This window comes from Oncorhynchus clarkii, chromosome 5 (assembly GCF_045791955.1).
Source record: "Oncorhynchus clarkii lewisi isolate Uvic-CL-2024 chromosome 5, UVic_Ocla_1.0, whole genome shotgun sequence".
Taxonomy (NCBI): Eukaryota; Metazoa; Chordata; class Actinopteri; order Salmoniformes; family Salmonidae; genus Oncorhynchus; species Oncorhynchus clarkii.
The window spans coordinates 73,814,450-73,829,344 of NC_092151.1; the positions used below are offsets into that span (position 1 = coordinate 73,814,450).

The 14,895-nt window shown below is 42.0% G+C and overlaps 1 protein-coding gene across 1 annotated transcript in view; it reads right to left on the minus strand.

Moving 5' to 3' along the window:
- Positions 1-7,017: 7,017 nt before the first annotated feature.
- The window catches only part of LOC139410213 (capping protein, Arp2/3 and myosin-I linker protein 3-like), a 36,266-nt gene continuing 28,388 nt past the window's right edge, over positions 7,018-14,895 (minus strand). The window contains exons 35-41 of the mRNA XM_071155677.1: positions 11,852-12,047; positions 9,004-9,733; positions 8,799-8,893; positions 8,544-8,667; positions 8,386-8,457; positions 8,042-8,149; positions 7,018-7,758 (exon numbers count right to left, since the gene is read on the minus strand). Of these exons, the coding sequence (XP_071011778.1) occupies positions 7,718-7,758; positions 8,042-8,149; positions 8,386-8,457; positions 8,544-8,667; positions 8,799-8,893; positions 9,004-9,733; positions 11,852-12,047 (1,366 nt within the window). The 3' untranslated portion in view covers positions 7,018-7,717. The remainder of the gene's footprint in view (positions 7,759-8,041; positions 8,150-8,385; positions 8,458-8,543; positions 8,668-8,798; positions 8,894-9,003; positions 9,734-11,851; positions 12,048-14,895) is intronic.

Here is a 14,895-nt window from a genome sequence, read left to right on the forward strand (position 1 = left end):
TAATGTCAAGCTCATCATAATGTAAAAAACGTTTTAAAAGTCTCATGCAATGTGGGCCTCCATTGAACACCACATACTGTGGGCTATAGCATAGAAGTCAAAAGCTATACTATATATACAAAAGTATGTGGACACCCCTTCAAATTCGTGGATTTGCCTATTTCAGCCACAAATGTTGCTGACAAAAATGTAGCCATGCAATCTCCATAGACAAACACTGGCAGTAGAATGGCCTTACTGAAGAGCTCAGTGACTTTCAACGTGGCACCGTCATAGGATGCCACCTTTCCAACAAGTCAGTTTGTGAACTTTCTGCCCTGCTAGAGTTGCCGGTCAACTGTAAGTGCTGTTATTGTGAAGTGTAAACGAGACCGCCGAGTGCTGAAGCACATAGCACGTAAAAATCGTCTGTTCCCTGTTGCAACACTCACTACGAGTTCCACGCTGCCTCTGGAAGAAACATCAGCACAAGAACTGTCAGCACAAGAACTGTTCGTCGGGAGCTTCATGAAATGGGTTTCCATGGCCGAGCAGCTGCACACAAGCCTAAGATCACCATGCGCAATGAACCCTGACCTCAACCTCACTGAACACCTTTGGGATGAATTGGAACGCCGACTGCAAACCAGGCCTAATCGCCCAACATCAGTGCCCAACCTCACTAATGCTTTTTTGGCTGAATGGAAGCAAGTCCCCACAGCAATGTTCCAGCATCTAGTGGAAAGCCTTCCCAGAAGAGTGGAGGCTGTTATAGCAGCAAAGGGGGGACCAACTCCATATTAATGCCCATGAATTTGGAATGAGATGTTCGCAGGTGTCAACATACTTTCGATCATGTAGTGTATTTCAATGTGAAAATGTTATGGGATTTGCTCCATTGGTTTTGTTGGTAGGCCTGCATTATGCTCAAATAGCCACAATAGTCTATTGGCTTCTGTCTGAAACTGTAAGGGTATTCTCACAAATTTCAAATTTCCACTCAGTTTGCTCAGTGCTACAAAATATTAGAGGGGACATTGAACATGAGGAATTAAAAGTGCAACATGGCCTTTTTCTAACAGAGCAGGGCACTGACTGAGACAGATGGTGTGACGCTGTGGTCTGGAGGTTCCCTCTAACTCCCTCTGATCCCACAGATACATGTCCTTATCCTGGCTAACTCTGTTACAAGCAGCAGGCTTACACGTCTCACCTCATAAGGGGGCCCCCTCCCTTGCAGGATCTGTCTCCTTCACTCTCTATCTCACCTCCCATGCACCCAGTAAAGCCTGCCGTGCCCCTATTCTTCTGCTTTAGACATGAAAATGACTGATTTTGTCCATCCCTCTCCTACTATATATCCTGTGCCTATAACAATATTAAATAAAACATTGTACTGTAAAAACACACAAGAAACACAAGTAACCGTCAGGTAAAGAGTCAGATGATGTTCTACTACAAATAATTCATGGTTTCACCCTTTAGTTTTTGCAATTTGTTCTCCTCTTATATTTATTTATTTCCCCAAATCGATCTCCATTATTCACTGTTGCAACAGTTGTTTATCGTTTATCTCCCTCCCTCCCTCCCTCCCTCCACCCACCCACCCACCCTCCCTCCCTCCCTCCCTCTCTCTACCCCTCCCTCCACCCTCCTTCCTCCCCCCTCCCTCCCTCCATCCCCTGTGTGTCTGTGTCTGTCAATCTCCTTATTATTGTAAAAGGGATCTAATCCACCACTTCAACTGTTAAACCCTACTGTATCTAGCCCATTTAAGTCTCCCTCCTTCACTCCCCCACCCCTCCCTCCCCTTTCCTCACAGACATGGTGCATGTTTTGATATCATCTCTCAAAAACAGTAATTGTTTGGCATGAATTTATAAAACTACTATAGTGCAATATTACTGGTAGCTTCCACATTTGATTAATCTATTTCACCCCACTTCATGACCATGAGAGTTACCAATGAAAAAAAAACTAGTACAAGTTCTAGTACTATGACTGAGCTGTCTGGCATTGGTTTGTATAGTATGTATATTGTTTGTCTTTGTGTGTGTCTGTGTATGTGTGTCCACTTGTTGAGTATTGTTGTGAGTGGGATTATCAGGCTAGTCAAGGGATTAGAGAGCTGATTCTGCTTCTGTAACTGGTGTCAGATTAACAGATACCCGCACTTTAATAAACCATCTGTAATGTAGACAAAAGCTGTCAATAGCCCCCCCCCCCCCCCCCCCCGAAGTGTCTACACCCCACACAGATCAATGGTACTAAGTTATTTACCACATTCCAATGTTAATCACGATCACGGTACGTTTTAATACGTGCTTCTATTAGATGTGTAGGCTCTTAACTTCACTCATTCTAAAACTTCCCTACAATTATTTCCCAAATATCCGTACCTGTTCCATGTCGGGTATTCCTCACAGACTGGGCTATTATGTGCTGCAACTCACCTTGGCCACTTTTTGCCAGGGCAACGACTCTTCATTTTAATTTGGATACTTGCATATGAACAGCTGTACCACCAAATCACCATTAGTTCCACCTGAACAAACAAACAAACAGACAGACAGACAGACAGACAGACAGACAGACAGACAGACAGACAGACACAGACAGAAACATGGAGTAGACAGAGATGAGGAGGAAGAAAAGGATGAAGGGATTAAGGTGGTCGATAAATTGGATCCTGTCCCAGACTGAGAGATGACACTAAATCTGTTAATTATCTCCCCTCACTATTCCTCCTCCCTCCCTCCTCTATCTCTCCACCCTTCCCTTCATCATTCATATTTCCCTCCCATCACTCTTCCACTGGTCTATATTCATGCTACTCTGTAGAGCCTTTCAACACTCAAAATCAAATTTAATACGCACATTATTGTCTTGTAATGCAATGCTAGGGAGATAGTTTTGTTAATTCTGTATAGCTATATTTCAATCTTTAAAATACCTTTAAGACAATCACATAATACTCTACAACACTCAATGCACAGTTTTGACAAATCGATTGAGAAAAAGTTTTTAAAGATAGAAAAGGTCATCTTAAATGCTTGGCACTACATGTGGGGTTGAAGGTAATACTGTATATACACAGAGGGACAGGAACTCAATAGTAATTGCAGAGAATTGTAATAGCAGTATTTAAAGCCTGATAATGATTGTGGTTACTGGTAGTCTTTTCAGCTGAGAAGGCATCAGCTCTGTGTGGAGTGAGTCAACACATGTGTGACCTGTCAGACTCCGACACAGCGGGGGCACGGGCGGCACTCAGACACACTATAATGTCTACTGTAAATTATTGATCACAATTAATCACACACATCAGTCACAGGCTGCCATTTCTCTTTACTATGGGTATATAGAGCCCTATTATGAAAAAAACACATTGGTACAAAGTGTAATTTGCTAGAAGCCGGGTGATGGTACACAACTGGGCATGAGGAGGTGACACATTTTTTTCAGTTTCAGGTGGAGCATCTAACAATTGTGCTCATTGCAATTTTAATTGCTTTTTACTGGCAGTTTAAACAGAATTAATACATGATAGAATTGGGGAGGGTTTTTCAAACCCAACTCTTCTCTGCCATTGTTTGGATGTAATACCCAGCTACACTACCACCAAACACAAGGAATCCCTGAGGCCCTCTTGGAGTAACAACACAGTGGAAGTTACAGCAAGCCGTGGGCAGATCTAAAAGAGGCTGCTGTTTGGGCTCTGATGTAGCCCTAAAGGCAGTCATGCCTGTCATTAGGGTGACAGTTCCCATGACAACGGGGTGAACAGCTCACTCCTGACCTTTAGCAGACATGGTTATAATTACATTAAACTGCATCTCGTCATATAATCCCCGAGCTTTCATAAACTGTTCGCCTGGGAACCAATTTAAACCTTTTCATTGACATGTTTCTTATTATTATTGACTACCACTTATCGGTGACAGACACTACACTGTCAGAAATTATTAATGAGGAACTTGAACCTGAACTAGGTTGCCTTTTTGTTCAAACCCAAAGCTCTTTAATAACAAGCCAAGTGCCGACACTGCAAAAAGTGAAATCTAAGCATACCTAAATATCTTATATTGAGTGATAATTCATTTAAAATTCGTTTTTTCTACTTTTTTTTACCACATAAATTGTCTAACGTCTTTGCCAGATCATTTAGCTTATTTTAACCTTTAAAAAATATCCATACAAGTGAATAGGCACAGATAAAAAATAAATGAAGTTTCTCAACAGCACTGAGTTCATCTTCAGAGTCAGATAATTAAATTCCATCTTTCTATGGGCTGTCAAACAAACTCCAAAGTAGAGCACAAAAACAGAAGTTACTTATGAAACCAACTCAGACAGACTGTGTCATACTGAGAGTGCCTGGAATTTCAGAAAACAACACCCACCACCACGGTGCTCATTTGCTCATTAGACAGGATTGTGAGCGGGCGTTTTCTGAGCTAAACTGACCAAGACGCACCTCCAACAACAACACAACAACAACACATAAAACCTCACATAATCCCCCTGCCAAATAAAACCAAATACTTCTGAATTTCCTGCTGTGTAAACACATTGCAAATAGGCTTGCGATAACTCCTGATAAAGTTGGGTAACTGATATTCAGAGCGTAAATAGCCAAATTGATTAGTCACTGGAATCAGGACTAATAAAGTCAGTGTAATGGCCTGTTTTACAAACGGTGAGCCTACATCATGGATTGGCATTCATACATTTCCATTGCGGGTCTACATGGTAGGCTACACCCCAGCAAGCACGAGCCGACGTCTTTTGGACATCGTTTTTCGGTGTTTTACAAATGGAACGTTTACCACATAGATGAGCATTCATAAAATGTAATTTCAGGCAACACCTCAGTAAGCACTGACCAAAGCCGAAGCCTTTTGGACGTCTTTTTTTGGTGCAGTTCTGGCCTTGATTTCCACATGCACAGACATTGTTTTTTTGTCCGGTCCAGACAAAATTGAACCAATTATAAAGGTTACACTTTAAAACATCTTTAAATTACTTTCTTTCAACTTTCATTCAGAACATAAAATTTGCCTGATTTCAACATCTGGGAAACTACATATTTTCAACGTCTGTAAAATATGTATTTTGAAAATCCAGAAAATGAGTGTTTTCAACATTAATTCAGAGCCAAAAATGAACTTGATTTAAACTTCTGGAAAATATGTATTTTCCAACGTCCTGAAAAGATGCCTTTTCAACGTCCTGGAAAATATGTATTTTAAACATATGTAAAATATATTTTCACCTTTCATTCAAAACCTAAATTGAACTTAACTTCAACGTCTGGAAAATACGTATTTTCAACGTTATTTTGCTAACTGGGACTGTTCTAGTTTTGCAGGGGGTGCATTTTTTGGTTTCGCCTATGGCGGCAGAACGACAAGGACCTGCCCTGCCCACCACAATATATGATTTGATGGTATACTCCTAGAACTATGGGAGAGCCTGAACCATTTAGAACATTCTAGCCCTACCTAGTCTCTTTTTTGTCTATGGTTGTGTGTGTACAGTAGAGGTACAGATAAAATGTACTGTATATTATTCCCCTGCATATGTCAGTGTTTCTGAATACATATCTCCGTATTGGTGTCTATCTAACTTCTACAACATTCTGTGTGTCTGTCCCTTTGTCTATTCTGTTTTTTCACACAGATCCCTCCTCAAGCTATACAGTACAGGGGCTAAAATGGATTAAAGATGTTTAGATGCTGCACAGTGTGCACATTGCTCTGATTTCATCCCTTTCATTTCCATGCTTCTCCCTTTGCTCTGCCTACACATGCTCTCTCCCTTTCCCAGTACTCTGTATGATATGTGATTATGTTGCTTGGTAAAGATAAAATAATAATTCTGGGTAGGATTGATACAGGATTCTCCTGTTATGGATGATGTGTCTTCCCAACAAATGGAAGAGGGAAGTACAAACACACAACAGATACTCTCGAATAGATACTTCGTCATCCTGACTCAACATGATCAAGTTATTGTTGGTATCAAACATGTCCTGATAACCTGCCTTACCCTGGCTGTATTTAATTTGGAACTACAACATTTTTTGGTATAAGTTGTTGGTAATAGAAATGAAGGTAAATGTAGCCTAATACAATACTTCCCTTCGTATTGAGAGATGGTTGAACAGTGAGCCCAGACAGTCAAAGTCAATATTGTCCAAGACAGGATATTAAAGTAAGTGTTCATGTCTCTAATCACGATGATTAACTGCCAAGTGCACGAAAGCCAATGATAAAAGAGATCAATATAAGATCCAGTGTCTTTTCTCAGTCGGCTCCCCGCCCGCCCATTCATTCCAACCTCAATATAAGAAGTTAGGCAGGGTGGGAGATTTATGAGAAGCATCTTTTCAAGTTTTAGTGACATTTTATAGAAGCAGCTTATTAATTTCCATATGCATAGATCGTTAGTATGTCTCCTGGCACCACAGCGTACTTAGCACACTAGCCCGCCAAAGCCAATATTTGACTCATTCCACCATCTTTAGAAATAAGGCCATGACATGGTTGCTAATGGCAACCAGCAAGACTTCACAGCAGCTCATGTGTTTGGTATTCAATAGGCTGCGTTTACACAGGCAGCTCAATTCTGACATTTTATCCACTTATTGGCCTTTTGACCAATCACATCAGATCGTTTCACATCCAATCTTTTTCAGAGCTGTTCCGATTGGTCAAAAGACCAACTAGTGAAAAAAAGATCAGAATTGGGCTGCCTGTGTGAAGGCAGCCTATGAGTCTTTCTGTCACTGAGTGGTCCTCCTCTACTTCGTTGGGGTTGGTCGCCACCTGCTGTTAGAGAGAATTACAGGAGACCTACTGTAGATGCCACTCTGCTGGTTGAGATAATATAACCCAGTGTGGTATTACTGTGGTTAAGGCATAATGAATGCAGCTTGGAAGGTAGAAATAATTTACCTGTTCATTATCCTATTATGAACCAAACCATAAAAAATATAACATTTTCAATGTGTCTTCCAGTACAGCATTTTTATTCATTCATACAGTATACTCATACATAATCTTTCAATTGAATTGTTCTATAAAATATATTACCTTTCAGTCCATGACAGCAGAACTAGATAGAAATAATCAAGTTTCATTTAATAATAAGCAACAACTCTTTTTTAAGTTTCAAACATGGCAATAAATGTTCACAGCAGTCAAAATGCATAACATTTGAATAAAGTGAAATTCCTTTCTTTAGTCCAGCTTAGCCACGTATATATGAATAATACAAAATAAAGTGCAACTCTGAATGATGATAATAACAACGTTCCAATGTTTGGCCCCTTGGCAATATAGCATGACAGTGTTTTGGCAATTCTTTAAGTGCAGACAACAATGAATTTGATGTTCAAAAGTAGAAACTACCATTTTGAATAGCTGCAAAACAGTTCAGCAGGTTTTCATTGAGATGTCAGGAAAACAGACAGTGAAGGCAAGGTACAGACAGAGACAGACTAGTAATATGTGTTCCAATAATAATGCAGCAGGTAAGTGATGGTTGGCGATGTCCTTATCATTTAGCACTCTCAGCCATTTATCTTCCCCTCCGCCTCTATCTGGGTCCCCTCTCTCTCTAGAGTCTAGATTTTCCTTCCTATCTCCCTCCTCTTCACATTGGACAAAATGCTGCCCAGTTGTCACGACAACCCTCTGGCTGGTCAGTCTGAAGCAGCTGAATTCCATCGCCATCACAACAGCTTGCTGTTACCAGACGCTAAGTTGACACTGTCTGGAATAGAACCGAACGAGAGACATGCCTGATTAATCTCATAAAACACGATTTGTTAAGATAATTAACAACAACGAATTCATGTTTGAATTCTATTCCGACCGAAGGTGATTGAAAGCGTTGCTTAGTTTTAGTCTGAAACAAAAACGCATGCACACACACACACGCACACACAAACTTAGCTGTATCCCAAGAAATGTAGCTGTTTTTATGCATAATGTATGAGAGGAAACACATACTCACATTTACTCACACACACACATACAGAGAGAAAGACAGATACCAGGATAGTCCAAGGATTTGTTTCTGTTCTGGGGTAGTCTAGGCTTTTTCACAGGGGGTTTGCGATTTGAGGGCTTCTCAAGATTATTAGGGCTATCCCTGTCAGTGCCTGGGGTAAATGAAAACAGGAAATACAAGGTAACAGTCATACAGGGTGTGATCATGAGACACATTAATTCACTCACACACACACACACACACACACACACACACACACACACACACACACACACACACACACACACACACACACACACACACACACACACACACACACACACACACACACACACACACACACACACACACACACACACACACACACAGATAGATAGACAGGTGTACCTGTGTCACAAGACATAGCCTTTCTGTTCCTCTGGGGTTTCACAGGGGCTTGAGGCCTCACTGTTTCCTCACCTGCACACCATAGACCACAGTCAATTGTACACTGTCATACTCTTTGACTATAATGACAAAATTATATTGGCTTAATTTGTTAATACCTTGGCTGACAGCCCTGTAGGCCAATCCCAGCAATGGCTTTCTGAATGCAGATGGTGCAGGAGGCGGATTCGGCCTTTCATTGGCATACTCGTTTGGAGAAGACACATAGGATGATGCCTTTGGCTGAAAATAAATGGGGCACAAAATCAATACAATTATAAATTAATATCTAAACATAACCACACACATATCCACCAGTATACTAATGTATTCACATAAACAAGACAGCCAGAAGAATATGAAAAGACAGACACCTTTTCAGGAATGGGAGGAGGCTGTCCCTCTGCATCTCTATCTCTCTCTTTCCTTTCCATTCTTCCACCATCCCTCTCTCCGCCTGCTTCCTCCTCTGCACCAGAAGATAAAGATGGAGCAATAATATCACACTCTACAATATTATAAATAATGAAACAGATGCATTAATTAAATCAACACGTGTGTAAGAGAAGGGTGCAGTACCAGAGCTCTCCTGTAGATGTCGCTGTCTCAGTTTGGACAGATTGGGTTTGCTGCTCTGGGAAGGAGGGTCTGGTTTAGATGCACTCGTAGAAACCCGTCCAGGGGGAACCCCTCCTCCATCCCGCCACCCTTCCACCTGTCCTACAGCAGTGTCTGAGCGCAGGTGTCTGTCCGTCTGTGTGTCAGAGTACTTCTGTCTGTCCAAGTTTTTCTGAGAGTCAGTTTCACTTTTAGGTGATGGAGTCCTGTCTGATGGGTAAGGGGGCAGAGGTCTCTGAGCCAGATGTCGTCCCTGGTCTTGTCTGTCAGTCTGTCTGCCTGACTGCCTGCTGTCTATCCACTGTCTGTCTATCTGTATGTCTTTTGGTCGACCCTCTGCCCACGTTCTGTCTGTCTGTTGTCTGCTCACTGTCCACTGTCTATCTTGCTCAAACTGTCTGTCAACTGTCCACTGTCTTTCCATGTGTCTATCGGCATGCCTGCTCTCCGTCCAATATCTGTCCATCTGTCTATCTGCCGTTCTTCCCTCTGTCCATGTTTTGTCTGACAGTTTGTCCTCTGGCCAGTGCTGTTCAGCCTGTCTGTCAGCCGGTCTTATTAATGTCCTCTTTCTGACTGTGTGATTCCCCTCTGTCCACTGTCTGTCCACCCATCTGTCCTCTGTCCACTGTCTGTCCACCTGTCTGTCTATATTTGCAGGTTGCTCGTGCTCTGTTTCTAGCTCTGATTGCTGTAAAATAAAAAAACACAGAGGAAAGATGGGAAGAGATATTATAATCATGAATTCATCAACCAGTACGAGTTCAAGTTTTAATGTCACATGAACAAGTACAGTGAAATGCCTTTCTTGCAAACTCAAAACCCAACAATGCAATAATCAATAAGACTGTAACAATGAAAAAAAAATCATGAAAAATAAGAATAGGAAATACACAATAAAATAAGTATGTAAGTAAGCAAGCATACATGTGCAGGGATACTGGAGTGATGGAAGTAGATATGTATTGGGGGGGGGTAAGGTGATCAGGCAACAGGATATAAGATAAACAGAGTAGCAGCAGCTTATATGTGAGTGTGTGTGAGGGTGTGTAGAGTCCGTATAACTGTATGTGCATATTATGTGTGAGAGAGCAAACGATGGAGTGAGTGTGTGTTGGATTGACAGTGTATATGGGTGTGTAGGGCCCTGTGAGTGTGCATAGAGGCAGTGTGTTAGTGTGTAGGGCCCTGTGAGTGTGCATAGAGGCAGTGTGTTAGTGTGTAGGGCCCTGTGAGTGTGCATAGAGGCAGTGTGTTAGTGTGTAGGGCCCTGTGAGTGTGCATAGAGACAGTGTGTTAGTGTGTAGGGCCCTGTGAGTGTGCATAGAGGCAGTGTGTTAGTGTGTAGGGCCCTGTGAGTGTGCATAGAGGCAGTGTGTTAGTGTGTAGGGCCCTGTGAGTGTGCATAGAGGCAGTGTGTTAGTGTGTAGGGCCCTGTGAGTGTGCATAGAGGCAGTGTGTTAGTGTGTAGGGCCCTGTGAGTGTGCATAGAGGCAGTGTGTTAGTGTGTAGGGCCCTGTGAGTGTGCATAGAGGCAGTGTGTTAGTGTGTAGGGCCCTGTGAGTGTGCATAGAGGCAGTGTGTTAGTGTGTAGGGCCCTGTGAGTGTGCATAGAGGCAGTGTGTTAGTGTGTAGGGCCCTGTGAGTGTGCATAGAGACAGTGTGTTAGTGTATAGGGCCCTGTGAGTGTGCATTGAGGCAGTGTGTTAGTGTACAGGGCCCTGTGAGTGTGCATAGAGGCAGTGTGTTAGTGTGTAGGGCCCTGTGAGTGTGCAGAGAGGCAGTGTGTTAGTGTACAGGGCCCTGTGAGTGTGCATAGAGGCAGTGTGTTAGTGTGTAGGGCCCTGTGAGTGTGCATAGAGACAGTGTGTTAGTGTGTAGGGCCCTGTGAGTGTGTGTTGGATTGACAGTGTATATGGGTGTGTAGGGCCCTGTGAGTGTGTGTTGGATTGACAGTGTATATGGGTGTGTAGGGCCCTGTGAGTGTGTGTTGGATTGACAGTGTATATGGGTGTGTAGGGCCCTGTGAGTGTGTGTTGGATTGACAGTGTATATGGGTGTGTAGGGCCCTGTGAGTGTGTGTTGGATTGACAGTGTATATAGGTGTGTAGGGCCCTGTGAGTGTGTGTTGGATTGACAGTGTATATGGGTGTGTAGGGCCCTGTGAGTGTGTGTTGGATTGACAGTGTATATGGGTGTGTAGGGCCCTGTGAGTGTGTGTTGGATTGACAGTGTATATGGGTGTGTAGGGCCCTGTGAGTGTGTGTTGGATTGACAGTGTATATGGGTGTGTAGGGCCCTGTGAGTGTGTGTTGGATTGACAGTGTATATGGGTGTGTAGGGCCCTGTGAGTGTGTGTTGGATTGACAGTGTATATGGGTGTGTAGGGCCCTGTGAGTGTGTGTTGGATTGACAGTGTATATGGGTGTGTAGGGCCCTGTGAGTGTGTGTTGGATTGACAGTGTATATGGGTGTGTAGGGCCCTGTGAGTGTGTGTTGGATTGACAGTGTATATGGGTGTGTAGGGCCCTGTGAGTGTGTGTTGGATTGACAGTGTATATAGGTGTGTAGGGCCCTGTGAGTGTGCATAGAGGCAGTGCAAAAATGTAAATAAAAAGTCAATAAAGATACAAGGTTAACTCAGATAGTCTGTGTAGTTATTTTGTTATCTATTTATCAGTCATATTGCTTGGGGATAGAAGCTGTTCAAGAGCCTGTTGGTGTCAGACCTGATGCACCGGTACCTCTTGCCGTGCAGGAGCAATAGGGGGAGTGTTTTGTACCACAAGTGATACAGCATATACTGTACCTGGCTGAGTGAGTAGAAGGGGTGTCTGCTACCTGGCATGCCAGGCTGTGGTGGTATGCTCTGCACTGGCTGCAGGCTCAGGCCCACTGGCTCCTCCAATCTCTGGTCCTCCACATCACCCCCCTCACCAGGAGAGCCTGCCCTGGCAGCAGAAAGAGGGGGCTGCAGCAGCGCGTAGACATTCTCAGTGGCTGTCCTGAGAGAGAGAGAGAAGAGGACAGTCAGAGAAACAATGACAGAGTCAACCAAGAATTTGCTCTGTGGCCCCTGGATTGTATTTGATTTAGTGTGGACAACAAATGGGCCACTTTTTTCTTTCTAACCAAGCAGGCTATGTTATAATAATGTTGTAATATTGGCAGTGGTGGAAAAAGTACCTAATTTTCATACTTGAGTAAAAGCAAAGATACCTTAATAGAAAATGAAAGTAAAGTAAAAGTGAAAGTCACACAAGAAAATACTACTTGAGTAAAAGTGAAAAAGTATTTGGTTTTAAATATACTTAAGTATCAAAAGTAAATGTAATTGCTAAAATATACTTAAGTATCAAAAGTAAAAGTATAAATAATTTCAAATTCCTTATATTAAGCAAACCAGACATCACGATTGTCTTGTGATGGCAATGCAGTATATATATATATATATATATATATATGTACACACACACACATACATATATATATATATATATATATATATATATATATACACATATGTATATATATATATATATACACACATACTGCCTCGCCATCACCATTCTGTTGCATCTCATAATCTGAGTGATAGAAGGGCAACAGCTGTCATCTTCATCTGTGTATACACACTGGTGTCATCTGCTGCCCTTACGGGGGGAAAAAAAACATGAATTTCACATGTGATCTTATGTGAAGTTAATGTGATAAAATACCAAATACCATGTTTTGTGTTATTAGGGTCCCCATTAGCTGTTGTGAAAGCTGCAGCTACTCTTCCTGCGGCCCACACAGAACATTACATTTGAGATAATACAGAACATTAACAGACAAGAACATCTCAAGGACAGAACTACATCAAATTAAAAACGGCACACAGCCTATATATCCATACATACACACAACATATCTAGGTCAAATAGGGGAGAGGAGTTGTGCCGTGAGGTGTTGCTTTATCTGTTTTTTGAAACCAGGTCTGCTGTTCATTTGACCAATATGAGGAGTTCCACACAATAATGGCTCGATATAATACTGTATGATTTCTTACATTTGTTCTGGACCTGGGGACTATGAAAAGAGCCCTGGTGGCATGTCTGGTGGGGTAAGTGTGTGTGTCAGAGCTGTGTGAAAGTTGACTATGCAAACAATTTGGAATTTTCAACACATTGTTTCTTATAAAAAGAAGAAGTGATGCAGTCAGTCTCTCCTCAACTCTTAGCCAAGAGAGACTGGCCTGCATAGTATTTATATTAGCCCTCTGATTACAATGAAGAGCAAGACATGCCACTCTGTTCTGGGCCAGCTGCAGCTTAACTAGGTATTTCTTAGCCGCACTTCACCACATGGCTGGACAGTAATCAAGATAAGAGCCTGCAGGACTTGCTTTGTGGAGTGCGGTGTCAAAAAAGCAGAACATACAGTGAGAAGAAAAAGTATGTGAACCCTTTAGAATTACCTGGATTTATGCATAAATTGGTCATAACATTTTATCTGATCTTCATCTAAATCACAACAATAGACAAACACAGTCGGCTTAAACTAATAACACACAAACAATTATAATTTTCCATGTCTTTATTGAACACACTGTGTAAACATTCAAAGTGCAGGGTGGGAAAAGTATGTTAACCCTTGGATTTAATAACAGGTTGACCCTCTTTTGGCAGCAATAACCTCAACCAAATGTTTTCAGCAGTTGTGATCAGACAGACCTGCACAACGGTCAGGAGGAATTTTGGACCATTCCTCTTTACAAAACTGTTTCAGTTCCACAATATTATTGGGATGTCTGGTGTGAACCAGGTCATGTCACAGCATCTCAATCGGGTTGAGGTCAGGACTCTGTTCAAGCCGTTCTGTTGTTGATTTACTTCTGTCTTTTGGGTCGTTACCCTGTTGCATCACCTAACTTCTGTTGAGCTTCAATTGGCGGACAGATAGCCTAAAATTCTCCTGCAAAATGTCTTGATAAACTTGGTAAATTATTTTTCCATCGATGATAGCAAGCTGTCCAGGCCCTGAGGCAGCCCCAAACCATAATGCTCCTTCCACCATACTTTACAGTTGGGATGAGGTTTTGATGTTGGTGTGCTGTGCCTTTTTTTCTCCACACATAGTGTTGTGTTCTCCTTCCAAACAACACAACTTTAGTTTCATCTGCTCATCTTGGCAGGACGGCCACTCCTAGGGAGAGTAGCAACAGTGCTGAAATTTCTCCATTTATAGACAATGTGTCTTACCGTGGACTGACTTTTAGAGATACTTTTGTAACCCTTTTCAGCTTAATGCAAAGCAACTATTCTTAATCTTAGGTCTTCTGAGATCTCTTTTGTTCAAGGCATGGTTCACATCAGGCAATGCTTTTTGTGAAAAGCAAACTCAAATTTTGTGAGTGTTTTTTGATGGGGCAGGGCAGCACTAACCAACATCTCCAATCTCGTCTCATTGATTTGACTCCAGGTTAGTTGACTCCCGACTCCAATTAGCTATTGGAGAAGTCATTAGCCTAGGGGTTCACATACTTTTTCCAACCTACACTGTGAATGTTTAAATGATGTATTCAATATAGATAAGAAAAATACAATAATTTGTGTGTTATTAGTTTAAGCAAACTGTTTGTCTATTGTTGTGAGTTAGACGAAGATCAGATCACATTTTATGTTAAATGTATGCAGAAATCCAGGTAATTCCAAACGGTTCACATACTTTTTCTTGCCACTGTATATTACGGACAGACCTCTCCCCATCTTCACAACCATTGCATCTATATGACCATGACAGTTTACAATCTAAGGCAAAACCAAGTCTCCTCAACTCTCTTCAACAGCCACACCATTCATTACCAGATTC